Source organism: Pyxicephalus adspersus, chromosome 3, assembly GCF_032062135.1.
Source record: "Pyxicephalus adspersus chromosome 3, UCB_Pads_2.0, whole genome shotgun sequence".
NCBI lineage: Eukaryota > Metazoa > Chordata > Amphibia > Anura > Pyxicephalidae > Pyxicephalus > Pyxicephalus adspersus.
The window spans coordinates 134329587-134348073 of record NC_092860.1 but is presented as its reverse complement, the minus strand read 5'-3'; the positions used below and the strand labels follow the sequence as shown (position 1 = coordinate 134348073).

General features: G+C 40.5%; 1 protein-coding gene across 4 annotated transcripts in view; it reads left to right on the top strand.

The window, feature by feature from the left end:
* The first annotated feature begins 252 nt into the window (after positions 1-252).
* The window catches only part of CPEB2 (cytoplasmic polyadenylation element binding protein 2), a 60746-nt gene continuing 42511 nt past the window's right edge, over positions 253-18487 (top strand). For 2 of the 4 annotated variants that reach the window (XM_072406427.1, XM_072406425.1), the window contains exons 1-2: positions 253-1543; positions 16459-16737. In XM_072406427.1, coding sequence (XP_072262528.1) covers positions 527-1543; positions 16459-16737 — 1296 coding nt within the window. In that variant the 5' untranslated portion in view covers positions 253-526. Of the gene's footprint in view, positions 1544-16458; positions 16747-18487 lie in introns of all 4 variants that reach the window. The other 2 variants (XM_072406426.1, XM_072406423.1) reach the window with 1 other exon arrangement.

The window sequence follows — 18487 nt, the reverse complement described above, 5'->3', positions numbered from 1 at the left end:
AGAATCAGACCGCTAGGGGAGTTAATATTAATAATAACACTACAACAATCATAAAGAAATGCAGAGTGTATCAAAAATTGCAGCTAACAAGCCCCTGGTAAGCGTAGGGTGAGTATAACCCAGGGCCAGGCAGTAAGGGGTTAATGTCTTTGCATGCCCAGGATGTCCCTGGCCCGGTGAGCGGCTGCTGGATGAATATTAATAGGCGGGCGGTGAACGTCACGCTGACGCGTCTTCCGGGCTTTTTAATGGGGCGCTGCAGTAATCCAGCCGGCATTAGGAGGAGAGGAGGGGGGTGATCAGGGACAGCACAGGGCAACAAGGACCCTTTATCTAGGACTGAAAGCTGTCCAAATTTGCTTGCACCCACCCAGAGGACAGTAACAGTATGATCAGCCCTCCTCACCGCCAGGCACACAGCATCTAATATCGGGGGATGTGTTTGTAACATTGTATAGGATCTCCCGGCTGTACATATATCCTGAGATTATTGTATTATATTCACATTATTAGCCATCCGGTGTCAATGGGGGATTACGGCTTCGGGTTACTGCAGACAGCCGCCGGTGGTGGCAGCGGAGGTGGCAGCGGCTTGTTCGGCGGGGGAGCGTTCCGTGGCAGCCCGCAGTACCCATCGGCTGCGTCGGGCAGCGCCCTGTTCCTGCCCGGCTACCCGCAGGTCATGCAGGACGAGCTGCTGCTAGGGGTGAGCTGTGGCCCCGGTAAGCACAGTAAGGGCCACCCCGGCTCCCCCCCTGCCCTGCTGCTGCACGGTGCCCAGGAGAAGCAGCACAAGAGGAAGGAGTTCAGCCCCCAGGAGAGCGCTGCGTTCAGGGAGGAGCTGAAGAAGCCCGGGGAGGTCAATCATCACCGCCAGGGATCTCCCAAAGCCGAGGAGCTGGGTGTGGAAGGAGCCGACAAGCTGCTGCCAGCCTCCCCATCCTCGTCCTCCTCTTCATCCTCCAGCTCCTGCTCCGGTGAGGAGGGGCCCCCAGCTCCCGGGGACCCCCATGCTGCAGGATCGCCCTCTTCTCTGGCTCACCAGCTGCCCAAGTCCAAGCTGCAGATGGAGGCGCAGGGTGGGCATCTGCTCCTAGGAAGCCCCTTCCCCGGATCGCCCGATCTGCCCAGCAATCACAGCCCCGGGGGATCTTCTCCTGCCCTGCCCGGGTTCGGTACCCCCTGGTCTGTGCAGACCTCGTCCCCCCCGCCGCCTCCTCCACAACTGCCCCAGCAGCAGCAGCCCAGTGCGCCCCACCCGGCCGGACCCAATCTCAATGCCCTGCACAGCCCGGAACCGGACAGCTTCTACCCCGGCATGCCCTCCTCCATCAACCCGGCCTTCTTCCACAGCTTCTCCCCGGTGTCTGCGAACCCCTGCCCTGGCATCAACGTGCCCGGGTTCAACAGCCCATTCTCTGCCCAGATCAACATCACCCAACAGCAGCAGAGCCGGAGATCCCCGGTGAGCCCCCAACTCAACCCCCAACATCACCAGGCTGCAGCCTTCCTACAGCAGAGGAACAACTACAACCACCATCAGGTAACCAGCCTGGGCATTGTCTGTGTGCTGTCACATGCTATACCTCGGTGGGCACAGATGGCATGGGGTGGCGTGTATACTAGATCCTTATGTGTTTCCATTATTCTGACCAAACCATGATAACCATTCTTCTATAGACCATCTCCTATAGGTACAGGGTGCCATCGTGATACCATTTACCTGTTTCCATTATTCTGACCAAACCATGATTACCATTTCATAAATCATCTCCCACTGGCTTTGGGGTGTTATCATGATACCAATTTATGCGTTTCCATTATTCTGACCAAACCATACTAACCTTTTTTTATTAATCTACCCTTAGCATGGGGTGCCATTATGCTACCATTTTAGGTGTTTCTAATATTCTGACAAAATAATTCAAACCCTCCCTTTATAGACCATCTCCCATTGGCACAGGGTGCCATCATAATACTAATTGACCCGTTTCCATTATTCTGACCAAACCATGATGATATGTTCGTTGCCCATCTCCCATTGACGCAGGGTGACATTTTGCTATCATGTTACTTTATTCTGACAAAACCAAGCTAACCTGGCCTTTATGGTTCATCTACCATGGACATTTTGCTACCATGTTACGGATTTCCATTATTCTGAGCAAACCATGCTAACCATTCTTTTATAGACCATCTCCCATTGGCCATTTTGCTTCTATTTTACCTGTTTCCATTATTGTGACAAAACCATGTTCATTGCCCATCTCCCATTGATGCAGGGTGACATTTTGCTATCATGTTACATTATTCTGACAAAACCAAGCTAACCTGTCCTTTATGGTTCATTTTGCTACCATGTTTCCCATTTCCATTATTCCAACCATTCTTTCATAGACCATCTCCCATTGGCCATTTTGCTTCTATTTTACCTGTTTCCATTATTGTGACAAAACCATGTTAACAAACCTATCTCCTACAGTCCATCTCTAATTGACAGAGGGTGCCATTTTGCTATTTCTGTACCTGTTTCCATTATTCTGACAAATTCATGTTAACAAATATACGTTTCACGGGTTATATCCCATTGGCACAGCGTGCCCTTTTTCTATCATTTTACCTGTTTCCATTATTTTGACGAAACCATGCCAAGCATTTAATTTTTTACCATCCATCTTCCATTGGAACAGGGAAACATTTTTGTTAGTTCTTTGCCTGTTCTGACAAAACCATGCTAACAATTCAATTTTTTGTGGTCCGTCACTAACTGGCACAGTTGGCAAAGGGGTGGCATTGTTATATTGGCTCTTCACCGGTTTCCATTTTTCTGACAAAACCATGCTAACAATCAGTGTAACTCATCTTTGTTTCCGTGCATTTTAACCCTTTATATCTTGCAAGAGGCCTAGTGACTGTGGCCTGGGTGTCACCTTTTAGAGATCATATCGCTGTGTCTTGTTCTTGGTATAAATGTGAAATATCCAATCCTATTACATTGATTTGGATTTTTGCAGGTCTTCATTTCCTTGGCATAGGGTGGCATTGTGACATTGTCATTTTAGCTGGCTATTTGCTTGGTTTTGTCAGAATAATGGGAACAGGCAAAGAATTCCATCTGTTGTGGTGCATCTCCCTTTGTTTCTATGTATATTAACTCTTCATATTGTGCAGAAGGCCTAGTCACACCGGTCCGGGTGTCACCTTGTAATGGTCACATCGATTGTCTTGTCTTAGCTGAGAGAGCCTAAGTATCCACTTCTACTACAGTCACTGAAATGGATTGCAAGGTTGCCATTTTGCTGGCTGTTTGCATGGTATTGTCAGAAAAATGGAAACAGGCACATACATGCAAGTATCATGGTGCATCTCCCTTTGTTTCTATGTATTTTAACCCTTCCACATAGGCCTAGTGACCCCAATCTGGGTGCCACCTTGTAATGATTGGGTTATCCTTCTTGTGTGCTCCTAATACCCAGTGCTATAATAGTCATTGCATTGGGATGTAGATGTCTATAATCTATTGGCATTGCTGGCATAGATTTGCTGACAGGCTGCATGATTTTGTCAGAATAACAGAGAGAGTTTTAACCGGTTTCTATGATGGCACCTTTTCTTTTTTACTAGGTCTTTTAACCCATTTCTATGTGGCAGAAGGCCCAGTAACACAGGTTTAGGTGTCACCTTGTAAAAATCACATTGATTGTCCGCCTGTCACTTATCCCTAATGCGTTATATGGGCATTGACTTCCAATGCTGGGTTCACTTTAATTAGAAGAGTTCCTCTCATCTCCTGGAAATGATTAATATGGATAATATTTTAGTTATATAAAGCACAGGATCTAATTCTAGCTCATATGTACAATGTGTCCTCTATTATGTCCTTTATTACATATTAATATGTACTAAGCAGAGGCATTTATGTATCTCATTTCTGATTGGCTGTCTGACTGGCACTGTCAGAGATAAATAACAATGGCCAGTTTGATGTACGGCTTATTGAGCGGTGCTAGGCCCTCATGTCAATGCGGTTGGTTGCTCTTGATTTGTATAACCAATATAGAAATACTCGCTCTATATATTTAATATATGTGATCATGTGACTCCCCAATACACTATAGTCATCAGATGGGGTAACAATGGTTCTGTACCAGATTGGATCCCCTGGCACGCCATTTATGTGCCCAGGAATTCCACTTATCTGATGAAATACAAATGACTCTGTGGGTTTGTCGTATCTCACAAGGCTTTCCGTTGTCATGCATTGTTTTCCCACCCACCTCTGGCATTGCTGCTCCTTGGCTTTTTGCATGTGCCATGTCGTGTTTTGTTCTGGGTATATACCAACTATCGAAGGATCTCAATCGATATTTTGTTTATGTAAATGCCATCTCCAGTAAACAGAATGCTTGTTCAGGATGTGGCGTAGGCTACTGCGTTTCACCTACTTAATGCGTAACGCTGTATGTGGCTGTATAGTGAATGGGGAATATTTTCATCCATAGTGACTGTTTTATGAAAACCGCCGTATAAGAATTTGCACAGGCCCGGCCTAGACTAGCCGGTTTATGAAAACGTCTTTTATAATAACGGTTGCTAGGGGAAACATGTCTGTCATCCTGCGACAAATGGCTCTATCGCTCATGTCAACCAGTTAGGTTTATTCTTTATTTCTTTTACCTGCACCATGACCACAAAACACCCATTCTGAATGGTTTCCATAGGTAATCGTTACACTTGAAGGCACTTCAGTTTTACCATATCAGCCCCTATAATAACCTGTAAACCTGAATAACCGGTATGTATTTAATGGTGTCAGCTGCAGGGCTGACTGCAGGGGTTGTGAATTGACTGGAAGAGACCGTGCTATGTACTTATGTTTTTTGCCTTGTTTATTTTTGGTGAGAGTGACTGATGTGTTCTCTCAGCTACTTGTAACATGGAAACTGCTCGGTCTATTTTTGTCATTCCCTATTAGTAGTCATGTTACCTCAGCTGTATAGAACTGCAATGGTCATAAATTTACCTCCGCTTCTACCGCTATACAGAACAAACTGCAATGGTCATACATTACCTCAGCTTCTCTTTCTATATAGACCTCTGCACTACAGCTAACATCTCTGCTAATTGGCACAAGCTGGCAGGATCTAATTGTTGGGCCAGATGTCACAGCTTATGTTGATGATCTGTCATATTTACTATTGTCTTCATCTTTATGGCTTCTGTACAACAATTATGTAAACATTTGTGTTATTTCTCACTTGTAATGCTTCAAGGCGCATCACTGCGGCAGTGTTATAGGATGGCACACCTTGTGCATTAAATTCCTTTTTGACAGTGAGCCCAGAACAACCTTGGGTTATATGAACAGATTCTTGGTTTAATGTGTGTATTGTATTATTTCTTCTATTGAAACTAATGTTTAGTATTACACAGAATGGGGGGTGCAGTAATAGAACTAGTACTAGTATAGCAATAAATCACGTATCCGTTATCATTAGACACCATACTAACCTGCTGTGGTTGATTTTAGTGGTTTATATTTATATTGTGTTTTTATTTTTACTTGTTGCTTTTTTTAACCTAAATATGATGGACCTTTACAAAGGGAACCCTGTTTTCCTGCCGGCTGTAGCTATTAGAAATCTTTCAGGGATTGTAAATTTGTAAAAAGCATTTCATGGGGAACAAAATCATTCTGACTGACCAAGAATGTCAGATCAGTTAGGATTAGCCCATAGATATTGTTTGCCAATCCTACCAACGTCTGGTTCTGATAATGCATTATTTTCCCTAATTTTAAATGGCATTGGGAATTGTACATCCCTATTACATTTTATTATTCTAGTTTATTTTTTTACTGTTAAAAATGAGAGAAAATGTTAAAACTAATTGAGCAAATATTATCTGAATACAAAAGATGAGTGTACTCTTATGTGAATCATAATTATGTGAATCATAATTCGCTTCTTCCAGATCTTTGTAGTAATAATTCTTTGTATAGGTGCTTCTTCTAATCAAGACCAGTCTATTTTGCTCTCTCCTGCTGCAGGGTGACTGGTCTTGTATCCACCCCCTTCTGTAATTTTTGGTAGGCAGCCTGTGATTTTACCCCTGGATAAAATGCCCTGCCACCAGTGGTGGTTTGATATACATGTAACATTAAGGATTGGTATTATGTACATGGTTACATTCCAAGCTAGTCAGCAGCTGACGGTACAACTGGAAGGACAGGGAGTTTTCTCTAACTTTTGGGGTACTTGCTCAATTATGATGATATTGTGGTCACCAGTAGCCCAATCAGTGCAAATATCATCATTCCGAAACATTCGAATTTCAGACATACAACACCGATTATCCAAAACCTTATAGACTTTATTAGGATAGTCAGTTCTTGAACGTCATATTTGAAACTGGGGAAAAATAGGCAAACATACCACTTGCTCCACTCCTCTGGGGCTCTCCTTGGCACCCTCAATTACAATGTAGGATTGCTGGTTTGCATTGTAATGATGCCAGATAAAGCGTCTTAGAGAAGAGACTTTAAGGGGGTGAAAGCATGAGAGAGGAAAGCCTGAAGGGCAACTGAAAAGGTAGGGAAGGGTTTTTTTTTAATGGTACAAATCCAAAATTTTGCCCTTGCAATGCAGGAGATAAGAGCCTCACTGCAAGCGTAGTTCTGTATTTTAACTGGGATTAGGTAAATGTAGACCGTTTTAACATTTTGATAGTGGTTTTAGGTAGAGATTAACATTGTTATTGATGATATTAATATTAATAATAATAATCAGTATTCATATAGCACCAACATATTATGCAGTGCTGTACATTTATCAGGTACTCCATATGACAGATACAAACAATGTTCCTTGAGAAGGCCAGGATGCTACCCAAAAGAGTTTACAACAATAAAATAAATGGGGTTTAAATGAGATTTCCAGACTGATTTGATTGAGTTTTTTGTTTGCAAATTTGTGACAAATAAAACATGTTGCCTTCTCATACGGGTAATAGAATTGAGAGGCATTGTTGTTTTGCTGACATTATTTGTAATTGATTTATACCTGGGAAGTATAACACTTCCATGCAGAATTTGTTCAATTTTACAGCATGATGGTTTATCAGTATTAGATTAGGGGACCTGAAAACTATTGTTTTTTAAAGCTGTAATGTTGGATACAGTGATCTAGTAGTTCATTCTACCAGGATCTGTTTTTTATTTTTAAATTTGTGGAAATGAGAGAAGTTCGATTGGAAAGGTTCTAATCTGACCATTGGTAATACAAGTATCTGATGGCTTCTTTAGACCTTTTGATGTATATGCGCTCAATCAAATTGTAGAGGATGCCCAATTATGCTTATCTGCATGGATTGCTGCATGGATCTCGCACTGAAAATTGATCATAAAGTTAAATCATGTAAGACTAACTTACCACACACACACAAGTATGCACTGGGTGCAGATCCTATGCAGGGCTGTACCTGGGTGGAGTACCCCTACCATTTCCTGCAGTGACATTGAATATGAATCGCGGCATCACTACACACAAATAATGTAGGCCATGGTGTATTGCAAAAAATATGCTTAACTGGGAATTTGTGTCCTTCATGCCATTGAATGTAATAGACATTTTCATTACCAAACATTAGAGATTGTTTGGTGTGTATGAAGAAGAACCGGGCCCCCTTGCCACCTACATCAAGGCTTAGATATCAAGGCTTAGATATAGGAGTAATTGTATTTCTTCTATTGTTCTGCAATAATAATGACATGATAAAGTGTTTATCACTGTGAACTGTTCAGGCGCCCCAACAATCCACGCTAAAAACCCATGACAGTCCTTCTTTGTCCTGTTCATGTTGCACATTTGTGAACATTGACTATAAAGCAGGGTAAGATCACAGCGCTGTATTTGGATGTGTTGCTGACTGTCAGAGTAAAGCTTGTCATCTTTGCATTATGCATGGCGGTAAGCGAGCTTGTCATATGATGTGCTGAGAGTTATGTTTTCATCCTCTAGCACTGAGTCATCTTTGCACCTCACTGCAGATCAATACAGTGCAAATAACAATCTGCTGCCTTTTAAACCTGCTCAGCAGCTGACTTCAGGATTGACATCACGGCTTAACCCTCTCACCGCTGTTGGTTTACTGACTTGTTTTACCTCTTTGACATAAAATTTTTTTATGAACGGGCTCAGGTTTCCACCTATTTTATGAGAGGTTAAATGCAGCCACTGCTAGTTATTCACTTGGCATATTTAAAATGCTGCTCTGGCCAAATGGTGAGAGCTGAACTCCAGGCAAACAGCTGAATACACAGTTTATACACATAAATGGGAACACTTTTGCTTGCCAAAGGCTTTGCAGTTTTGTTAAACCGGTTCTAGGAATTGCATAGCCCTGCCAGACAACAAAGCCAGGTTGGTGACTTCACTTTTAATGCTACACCTAACACCCAAATAAGTATTTAGCTCCCCAATTAGGGAGTGTGAGCTTTGGGGATAAAAGAGATCTTGTTCAGGTTCAGCAGGATGCTTATTAGACCTCTGCGGACAGACCTTTGCCTCATCTGACAGAGCCAATGTCTTCAGGCTTTTTTTTTACTTTATTTAAAGAAAAAGGCTTATTAAAACAATGAATACTAAAAAAAAATCTTCTGGTGATCATCAGAAAAGGTGGGACTTCAATTACAGATAACCCAGAGGGAAAGGATGTTTTTCAGTTCCTGAAAATCTTTGCCAAGCCGCCTTAAGTTGATTAAAATATAGCAAAAGCGTTTATTTTCAATGTTGGATGTAATGGGTAATGATTTAAAACCATTACCAGGTTTTGACAAAAGTGGTAAAGAAGAAAGCTAGATTCATAAACTTGAAAATGGTGCCTGGCTGCACAACGTTGTAAAGATGTCAAAATCCTAACCCTAGCTTTAAAGCAGATACTTTGCCAGATAAAAGTAAGAATTTGTATTTGGTGGCATGCCACTTCAAGGAAAGTAAATTAAACTAAACATACTTCAGTTTAACATTTTTTTTTTTTTTTTTATATGCCCTCTGAGTGACATGCAACTGTACTCTTAAGAAGGAGACGACCGCCTGGGAGAAACCAGATAGTAGTTACACCTTTGGACCAAACTCTGACCTTAGGCTAAAGTCGTTGGAATATCTAGTAACAACCAAAAATAGTGAGGGATATTGGATATTCCTCCTCAGGAGACATCCCAATAGCTTTTAGAACCGGCACTCTAGTGCTATGTCACTTGCTTCTCTCCTGCTCAGTTTGATGACCATGTTGATTCTCTGGAGATTTAGCAAACACACCATTATTACTGGTATCTTGTAAATCTTGTTAGGTGGAAGTTTGTACCATTTAAAACTCTTCTTCAGCATTCTTCAAGAAGCAAGAATGTTGTTGTAAAAAATGCAGATGTACTTTGGGCAATGATGACGCTTGCAGGCCTTGTGTGTTTTGGTTTACAAAACCAAAACTTGGCATATCTGTTGGGGCCATTTTTAAAGGTTAAAGAGGTCGCTCTGAATCCAAGGTATATTAAGTATGTTCCAACTTTACATGCTTGTTCCAGAATAGGACCACCAGGGATATTTAAGCAACTAGCATTTGTAGAAGGTCAGCAATAACAACAGTAACAGTATCCAGGCCCTGGATGTATTCTAGTGCCCACACCTGCCAACCTCTGGAGCTATCTTTTTGAACTCCACAGCAATTGTTTTATATGTGTATGTTTCCATACAATGCTATACCTAGACTCTAGTGTGTCATAAAGCAGAGCTTAACCTGGGGATACTTACATGACCCCCATTACATTGCAGCTGCCGCCATCTTCTTTTCCATTCCACATTCTGATCTTCAGCCACCTTGATTGTTCGGGTTGACTCAACTCCTGCGCCAGATTTCATTCAGTCCCGGCACCTGCATTCAGTGACAGATGGGCAGTGATCAAGCAGGTAAGAATAGCTTAGAAGACCTGCTCATTGCTATAGAGCAAGAGATACCCATCTTTGTGACCATAAAATATTTCCCTTCTGTCCTACTTTGACTCCTAGACAGAAAGTAAAGCGATACCTCACAAAGAATGTGTGTTTGAAAATCTCATACAGATAGAAAAGCGTTCCTGCTCTATCCATAATTTTGGCCCATAAGGGTTTGTAAATATCACCGTTTTAGTGGGACCTGTACTGTCAAAGCTCTGCCAGCAGAAGAGCCCATTGTGAGAAACCATGCACCTCAATGCTGCAAATATTGCATGCACAGCACAAAGCCAATTCCAGCCAGATAATTCCAGTCTGAACTGCTTGCCAAGCAGGTTTTTCTAAAACTTTGTAAAACTTCAGCAGCATTATTGTGTCCCTGAATTATATGGAGTTGCCATACGGTGGGGTTGATGTACTAAAACAGAATTGGCTTGGAAAGAGAATTTTTGCATGCAAATGATTGGATTATTGAAGTGAATTTTTACCACATTTTCTAAGCAAATGGAAAAACCCCTTGCAATGTTCTGCTCGTTTAGTAAATCAGCTCCATTGTTTCCAATCCCTTGTTGGTTTTTGGAACCTTACACAAACATCCTTATCAAAAATTGGACACCATCCAGCGTTCCTCCTTTTTATCATTACCATCGTAATGCTCTCTGTAGACCTCATGTACAGAACGTTCATCATGTGCTATTTGTTTGATATTCTACCTTAATTCAATTGAATGTTTACGTGTTGAATCATTGTTCACTTTTTGAACTCATGTCTCTGAAAGTAAACCTAATTCCCCTGGAATTGCAGAGTTGAAATTAAGAGTTTTTTCCATACAAGCTTTAATAGGGGGTTACTAAACCTAAAATGTGGAGGGTATGGTGATGGAAGGCTCACTATGTATGGACGGGCTGGCTTTACATCATCAAGCACCACTTGATTCATTTCCTGATACCCTTACTTTGTCAGGGACCATTGCATTGTAGCTGTTTTAACATAAAAAAAGTTAATGCCATAATTATTGGCTCAATGAGCGGAGGTCAAATGTAGTAGAGCATCCGAAGGCCATGAATTTAATTATTTATGTAACCAGAGAAATGTTTAGCTCTGCATATCCCTTGTCAGAAAAGACTTCTTCACACAGACATTTCAGAAGCAGTTACCTTTTCACGACCATAAACACATCCGCCACTAACTGTAATGGGCCTGATTTATTAAAGCTCTCCAAGGCTGGAGAGGATATACTTTCATCAGTAAAGCTGAGTGATCCAGCAAACCTGGAATAGATCAGGACTGATAATATTTGCTAACAAATGGCAAACGACTCTTAAGAAATCCAACCCAGGTTTGCTGAATCACCTAGCTTCACCACTGAAAGTGTATCCTCTCTACCCTTGGAGAGATTCAATAAATCTAGGCCAGGGGTGTTTGTTGCAATTAGTTGAATTGACCACTTACTGCCAAACACCTAAGAATGCAGAATCTTTCATGAAAGACTGTCATTGCACGAGTTTGGTCTCTGGAATATTTTCACTTGGGAGGGAACTTTAGCCGAAACTGAATCCAAGCTTCAGGGCAAAAGTGCAAAATGTGATTCAGTAGAGGGATGTGCATTTATGTTTAATCTGAATACTTTACTTTGCATCTCAAAATGATGAGATGAGTGGTGATGGGAATCATCTAAATATTCTTACAAATGGACTTAACTCTAGGTAAAAAAAAAAATCTGTTTGATCAGTGATGTTCTAATAAAAGTTTTGAACAAAGTAATTCTTCAATGAAATGCTGGCATACAGACTTGCCTTGGTATTCATATAAAATATCAGACTTTTGATGTACATCACGTTTCAATATCCTGGTATAAGGAAAGTTTACCATCATTGACTCTGTTGCAGGCTACAGATGGTACTGAGCATTAGCAATGCCGCCAGCTACAATGATGTTTGATTTGTTGGCAAGCATGCCCGCTGCCAGAAGATGTGTCCAAACATCAGTACACACACCTTTTTAAACTTTTTAATTTTAATCTAATTTTTAATTTTTTAAACGTTGCAAGCAACGTTATAGATAGCACTCGTAAACTTGCCTCAAGGAAACGTCCTGGTGTAGATTAGCCCATTGGAATGCATGGAAATTTTAAACATGGGCTTTTAAAGCCTCAGGTTAAACACTGGAGAAAATGTCCTTCTAGACTAAGCCTTAAATGTATTTTCATTTAAAAGTTTATTTTATGTAAATCAAAGTTTTAAAAAGCCCATGTTTCTGTGAAGTCACATATGTACTTTGGGTAGCATTATCACATTTTCTGAGCAAAACCTAACTCCTAGGTTTTTTTTCCTATTAATAATTTTGGCAACAAAGCCATTTTTTTTACTGGTCAGAATAAAGACTCGGCAGTCTAATCAAATAAAACTGCCTATCATGCTTTGGTAGCCTGGATCCATGTGATCTCTGCCTGGGCTTTAGGTTCAAAGAAGCTCAGGAACAGCACTGTATATTCACTAGATGAAAACATAATCCTATCCCTTATGTTAATAATAACCTACTCCCTGGTGATTCACATAATGTGTGAATTTTAACGATGGGCTTGTTTTCTGTAATCTAATTTGGTTTGATGCAATTCAGACAGTGCTTACTTCAGACAATTTGCTGAAAGTGTTTAGGCTTGTCACAATAGTTAGACAAGTGGTGAAATGGAATCTTTGTTAGAAAGAAGGCCAGCACAACACAGTAGCCATGCACGCCCATCCTCAGTGTACAGTAACAGCTCTATCATGAATACTTTGGGAGTCAAATTGTCATTCTTGCTGTGTCTGGAGTGGTGCTTTTGTCCTACATTTTATTATTAGTATTAAACAGGATTTATATAGCGCCAACATATTACGCAGCGCTGTACATTAAATATAGGGGTTGCAAATGACCGACTAATACAGACTGTGATACAGGAGGAGACCCTGCCCCGAAGAGCTTACACTCTAGAAGGTGCGGGAATTTACACACAATAGGATGATTTGTCATTCATTTTCTGTGGAATAACATTTTGTACAAGTTCCTCAGGACAGCGCTGATTTTCTCTTCTTTCAGTCACTGATCTAACATTTATGTATATTTATACTTGTGCTAGTTTAGTCATTCAAAGAATTGATACATGGGTCAACGAGACAACCAAGCAACTGGTAATTTGTAAATGAGATAAACCATGGCCTCCATGTTTCTTTACCAGGTTACATTTATAAAGAATCTATAACTGAGTTTAAAAAAAGGAATGTATGTGAGTGAGATTCATCCAGTGTTCAGCTGTTTTACTTTACCTATGCTATCTTATGGCCTAAAGTGTCAATGCGTTGTTTTAGACACAGTTTTTGAGACCCCAAAGATTGTTTTAGTTGAACGTACACACGTTCAATAATTGTCGATTGAAAGGATCTTTCACAATCCTTTCCAACGACAAAAGACTGAAAGATGCATGAACGAGCGCCATTCTGCTCTATGGAGAGGGTAGGGAAGACCCACTGCGCTCTCTCCCCTTCACTTTCATTACGATCGATTGTAGATCCAGCAGGACGAATCCAGGAACAACATTCACGCCAGATTCTTATCCAGTATCAGCCCGATATCAGAGGCGATATCATCTGACTCGTGTACGTAGCATTACATATTCATTCCATCAGTTGATGGATAGTTGGAGAGGATTTTTGAAAATATACCCGGCAGGAAACTTCGCCTTCACTGAACACCTTGGAACAGCAACAGGAAGTAAATGGAAATTCCTCCTGGTGGTAAACCAAGATGTTCATATTGGGGGACTTCTCTTTACCTCCTCTTCTGTTGGTAACTATAAAACCTTGGATTTTTACCTCCCTGGTGACAATGGACAAAGAACTAGGGGTTTCTATTTGGCCCCTAGAGTTTACAAACAACAAAATGAAAGTTTGGTAATAGTTTTGATTTTGACCCCACGTGTTGTACACCTAGGCACCTAAGCTGAAAACGTATTGGCCGCTCTACCTAATGGGACATTTGAGGGCTAGGCGAGGTTTTAAATGGTTTGGGTTGAGTTGGGTGTTATGCCACTTTGCAGTTTTTTTTAGAAGCAATTATAATGCTACACCTCATAAGGATGTTATATATGCATGTGATCATAAAATATTCACACACTGTTCACATATAATATCTACAAATATAGTCTAGGCTCTGCTTCCTTTCTCCCGCTGTTGCAATTTACATGTAAATGCTGCACACTAATGAAAGCTAAAAAGCCATGACTGCTTGCTTACCTTATTCCTGACAAACCATGCAGAGTAATAACGCACATAACACAAATTGTTGCTTCAGCCATAGACCTCCTGTCATCATCATTTTAGACACTTCTTCTATTACTGTTGGTCAGTGATCTTTTGTATTATATAAGATCTATAGGAGTTCCTTTGCTGGTAAATCTGAAGGTCCATCATCTCACAGCATGTATCTGGTTTTCCGACCTCAGACATCATGCCCTAAGCTTTGCACCATTTAGATTTAAACATAGAATTACCTAAATGCTGGGATGTAATGTGATTTTGGTGGTTTCTAGAAGCCATTAGTAGTGGTTTAATGCTTTTATTAGATCACAATATTTATGTATCATGTAACTAAATTTCCAAACATGGAGTGCAAAATTCCCTGCACATTTCTGAAATGTGTAATACATCTTTACATTCCTTTCTTTACTTCCTCTTCAGTTAGATATTTTCTATGTTGTAATCCAACTTTCTTAAATCTAATATTCGTGGAAAGGCTCTGTATTTTGTCTCTAGTAATTTCTAGCTGTCAGCATTCAAAATAATTTGCAAGGACAATTTGTTACTGAGGCAGAGGATGTATGCTTGTCTTCCTCACTGAACCATGGTGCACTGTAAATGTTCCAATAATTTGTCATTTTTCTAAATGATTGTGTAAATGTAGGAGAACAGTAATAGATGGTGATTGATTCATACATGCAAAAACTGAGGGGTTTTAGGCTTGGGAAACACGTGAAATAATTTTTGGAAAGGATCTTTTATGATCCTTTCCAACGACAAAAGGCTGAACGAGTGCTGTACATACAGCGCCATTCTGCTCTATGGAGAGAAGAGGTGGAGAACGTCAGAGCAGCACCTTGCTGTGCTCTCCTCCCTTAACTTTCATTATGAACGTTCGCTGTCCTTGGATCCGCCAGGAAGGTCGTCTGAACGACGGACAACGAGCACTGTACACACGCCAGATTCTCCTCCGATATGCCCTGAGGTGATTATTGGACGAGAATCCACCAACGTGTACGTAGACTTATATCCATGTGGAAGACCTCTCTTCCTTTTTTGTTACCTGTTATCAAGCCCACTGCTTACACACTTTGTTTTTATTATTCATTGTACTTAAGGTGTCATAGTCACATCCACTCCACCAGCTGAAAAGATGACTGGAAATTAGTTCTGCATTATGCAAGCCTTTTTGGCCCATATAACATTTATCCTGTGCACCACATTAAATACACTTTGTAATCACCTATCAACCTGATTTGCTTTAGGAATTTGTGTTGCTCAATCACATTAGCATTGCAATAACATGCTCGCCAATGAAACACATTGCAGCAGAGTAGTAAAAACATAAAAACCTAATTGTTCCCTGAATGGGGGGTATTGCTTGTATTTGTGTGATTTGTTTACTGCAATAAACCTTGATCAGAAGTGTTAGAGGTTAGTGCTCCTTACAACATTTGATCATTGGTAACTGATTCTAATGTGGTTTAGTGCAGAGGTGAACGTTCACAAGGCAAATACCTTCTAATCATAACACTCCAGATGCCTATATACATGACTTTCTTGCAGTCATTTTGTTTATATTGGCTACATGGGTTTTGGGGATTTGTTCAGCTGGAAAAGGTGTTGGGAATTTGGAAGAAAAAGATTTAAAAAAAGCTGCTAACTACAATTTGCGTATGGAGTACTAAGAGTTGTATGTGTTTCCCTAATGCCAGCCATCAGACCCTGGGTTCCAGCTTTTAGGTGCTGATAAAAAGTGCTTTTGTTTTCTATTAAAGCTGAAATCTGGTTACTATTGGTGTGATTTGAATGAACAAAATGAATGAATAAGTCCTTGTGTCAGGGTTGCTCAACCTGTTTGGCTTACATATAATTTTGAGGATTGCCTAGATACTTGGTTCCCCCTGTGTATATGTGGCTGTATGTTTGACTAAGAATAATGTACTGAATACTGAATTGCATTAATGCATGGGATTCTTATGACCATACCCTACTACTTCTATTACTCTTGTTGTATATAGGATTGCAGACATGGGGTGCAACCTTTACTTATTTGCTGATAGAGAACTGATTGAGGATCAGGTTTATTGTATGCTGCCACAGCAGTACCCCCAAGACTCTAAATGATATGATATGATTACTTATGTTGCCTACATCCTTTGCACTGGTTGTAACTATTTGCCTTTGTTTTTTTGCAGCCTCTTGTCAAACAGTCTCCATGGAGCAGCCACCAAGGAAGCGGCTGGAGCACAGGCAGCATGTCCTGGGGCGGAATGCACGGCCGCGAACGCCGAACTTCAAACATGGGGATCCCAGGAACAATGAATCAAATCTCCCCTTTAAAGAAACCCTTTTCTGGAAATGTCATTGCTCCACCTAAGTTCACCCGCTCCACTTCATCCCTAACTCCAAAATCCTGGATTGATGACAACGTGTTCAGAACAGACAACAACAGCAATTCTCTCTTACCCTTACAGGTAAGAATGGTATGTAGTACTCTCACCTTTTGTACATATTTCACACTGTGTTTATGTGATGATTAAGTGCTGATAAACATTGAACTATTGCACCATACAGATCTACATGCTGCATTCTCCAGAGATTTCTGGTTAGGAACATGTGATTTATACACTATGTGTCTGGTATAAACAACAAACTCGTTTCACAAAATAATATTGCTAAAGTAACCCACTAATGTTTTTTTCACTCTTGCCAACAACTTTTACATGAGTAATTTCATTGGTGGTATCTGTTTTGATGCTATAGATGAAATTAGATGTATTTTTAGTCTGAATGAAAGCACAAATGATTTGATTTAGGAGTAATATTCACTGTACTCTAGTATTCGCGATTACTCTAGTACTGAATCGCTGGCCTTAATATTTCCTTTGTCACCTGTTTGCAAAATCTTTACCTGCATATTTATTTCTGATAATTGCCACCACAGTATTGAACCAGGAGGCCCACATGAAGCCGGACAGCTAGCACATTTACAATAATAGATACAGAAATGGTGCTGTATGTTTATTTCATGGGAACGAGGCTAATGCTTATATTTTCTGTATCCCCATGCATTGGAGTCAACAGGAAAGAGACAGGGAGGCTTGATTGTGATTTAAAATAAATAAAAAATAAAAATAACCTGGCTTTTTCCATGGGTGTGTAGAGGGTAGAACAACACTTATACAGGTGTGGTCAGGCAGTGGTTTCAATGAAAGGTCTATGGAGACTGATGAGAACACTGAAGCAATGACACACCCCATATAAAACCATTGTGGAGGCACCCGAAGCACCAATTTGAAGCTAGATAGCACTGGAAGGAAGCAGAAAATGAAATCAACTTTGTGGTGTCAGTGTTAAGCTTTAGTGAAGCACTAGAGGATGCACAAATGCATCTCTTACCGGTCTATTTACTCGACATGGAACAGAAATGGGCATTTTGCAGGAATGCTCATGGAGCACTTTGTGCAGCTTTTTGTGTATCAGCTCAGATGTTGGTTGAAATATTTATATATGTGTGTGTGTGTATGTATGGGTGTATATATGTATATGTATATATGTATGTGTGTGTGTGTATGTATATATATATATATATATATATATATATATATATATATCATTAGAACTTGTGTCTGGGGCTGCATTTAGTGGCTATTGAAATGTCTGTGCACACCCTTAACTTATTGTTCACTGGGAATATAGCTTGTAATTTGAACTAGTTTTGTTTTGGCTCTGTGCTATTGTTTCTAAAATTATGTAGAAGGAAGGAATAAATAACAAATTGGTAATACGGTGTATCTATATCCATTATTTTTTAGTTTTGGATAGTGTGGAAAGATTAGAACCTCTTTCTTGCTTTACTGCTGTCAGGGCCTCCCTTTTCTCTTAACTTCCTTTCTCAGAAACAAAATTGTGAGACCAGACATGACCTAAAGTAAAACCTGACAGTGGTTCCAACCTTTCCACCAGATTAGGTTGGCTATAGATTTACTTTACAATGCACTTTAGATGATCCAAGCATATTGTGGATCTGAATTTGGAGCACAAACAAATTCTTCAAAAAATATCTTCAATAGCTACAAAGGCTATAAATCAATTAATAAATCTGCAAAGAGTCCTGCCTAGAAGTAGTGGTGATATTACTGCTCTGTGCTAAGAACAGGATGATTGTAGAAATCTGTGGGGGGGATACAAGACCACCTACCCTACACTAGGAGGGAAAGCAGA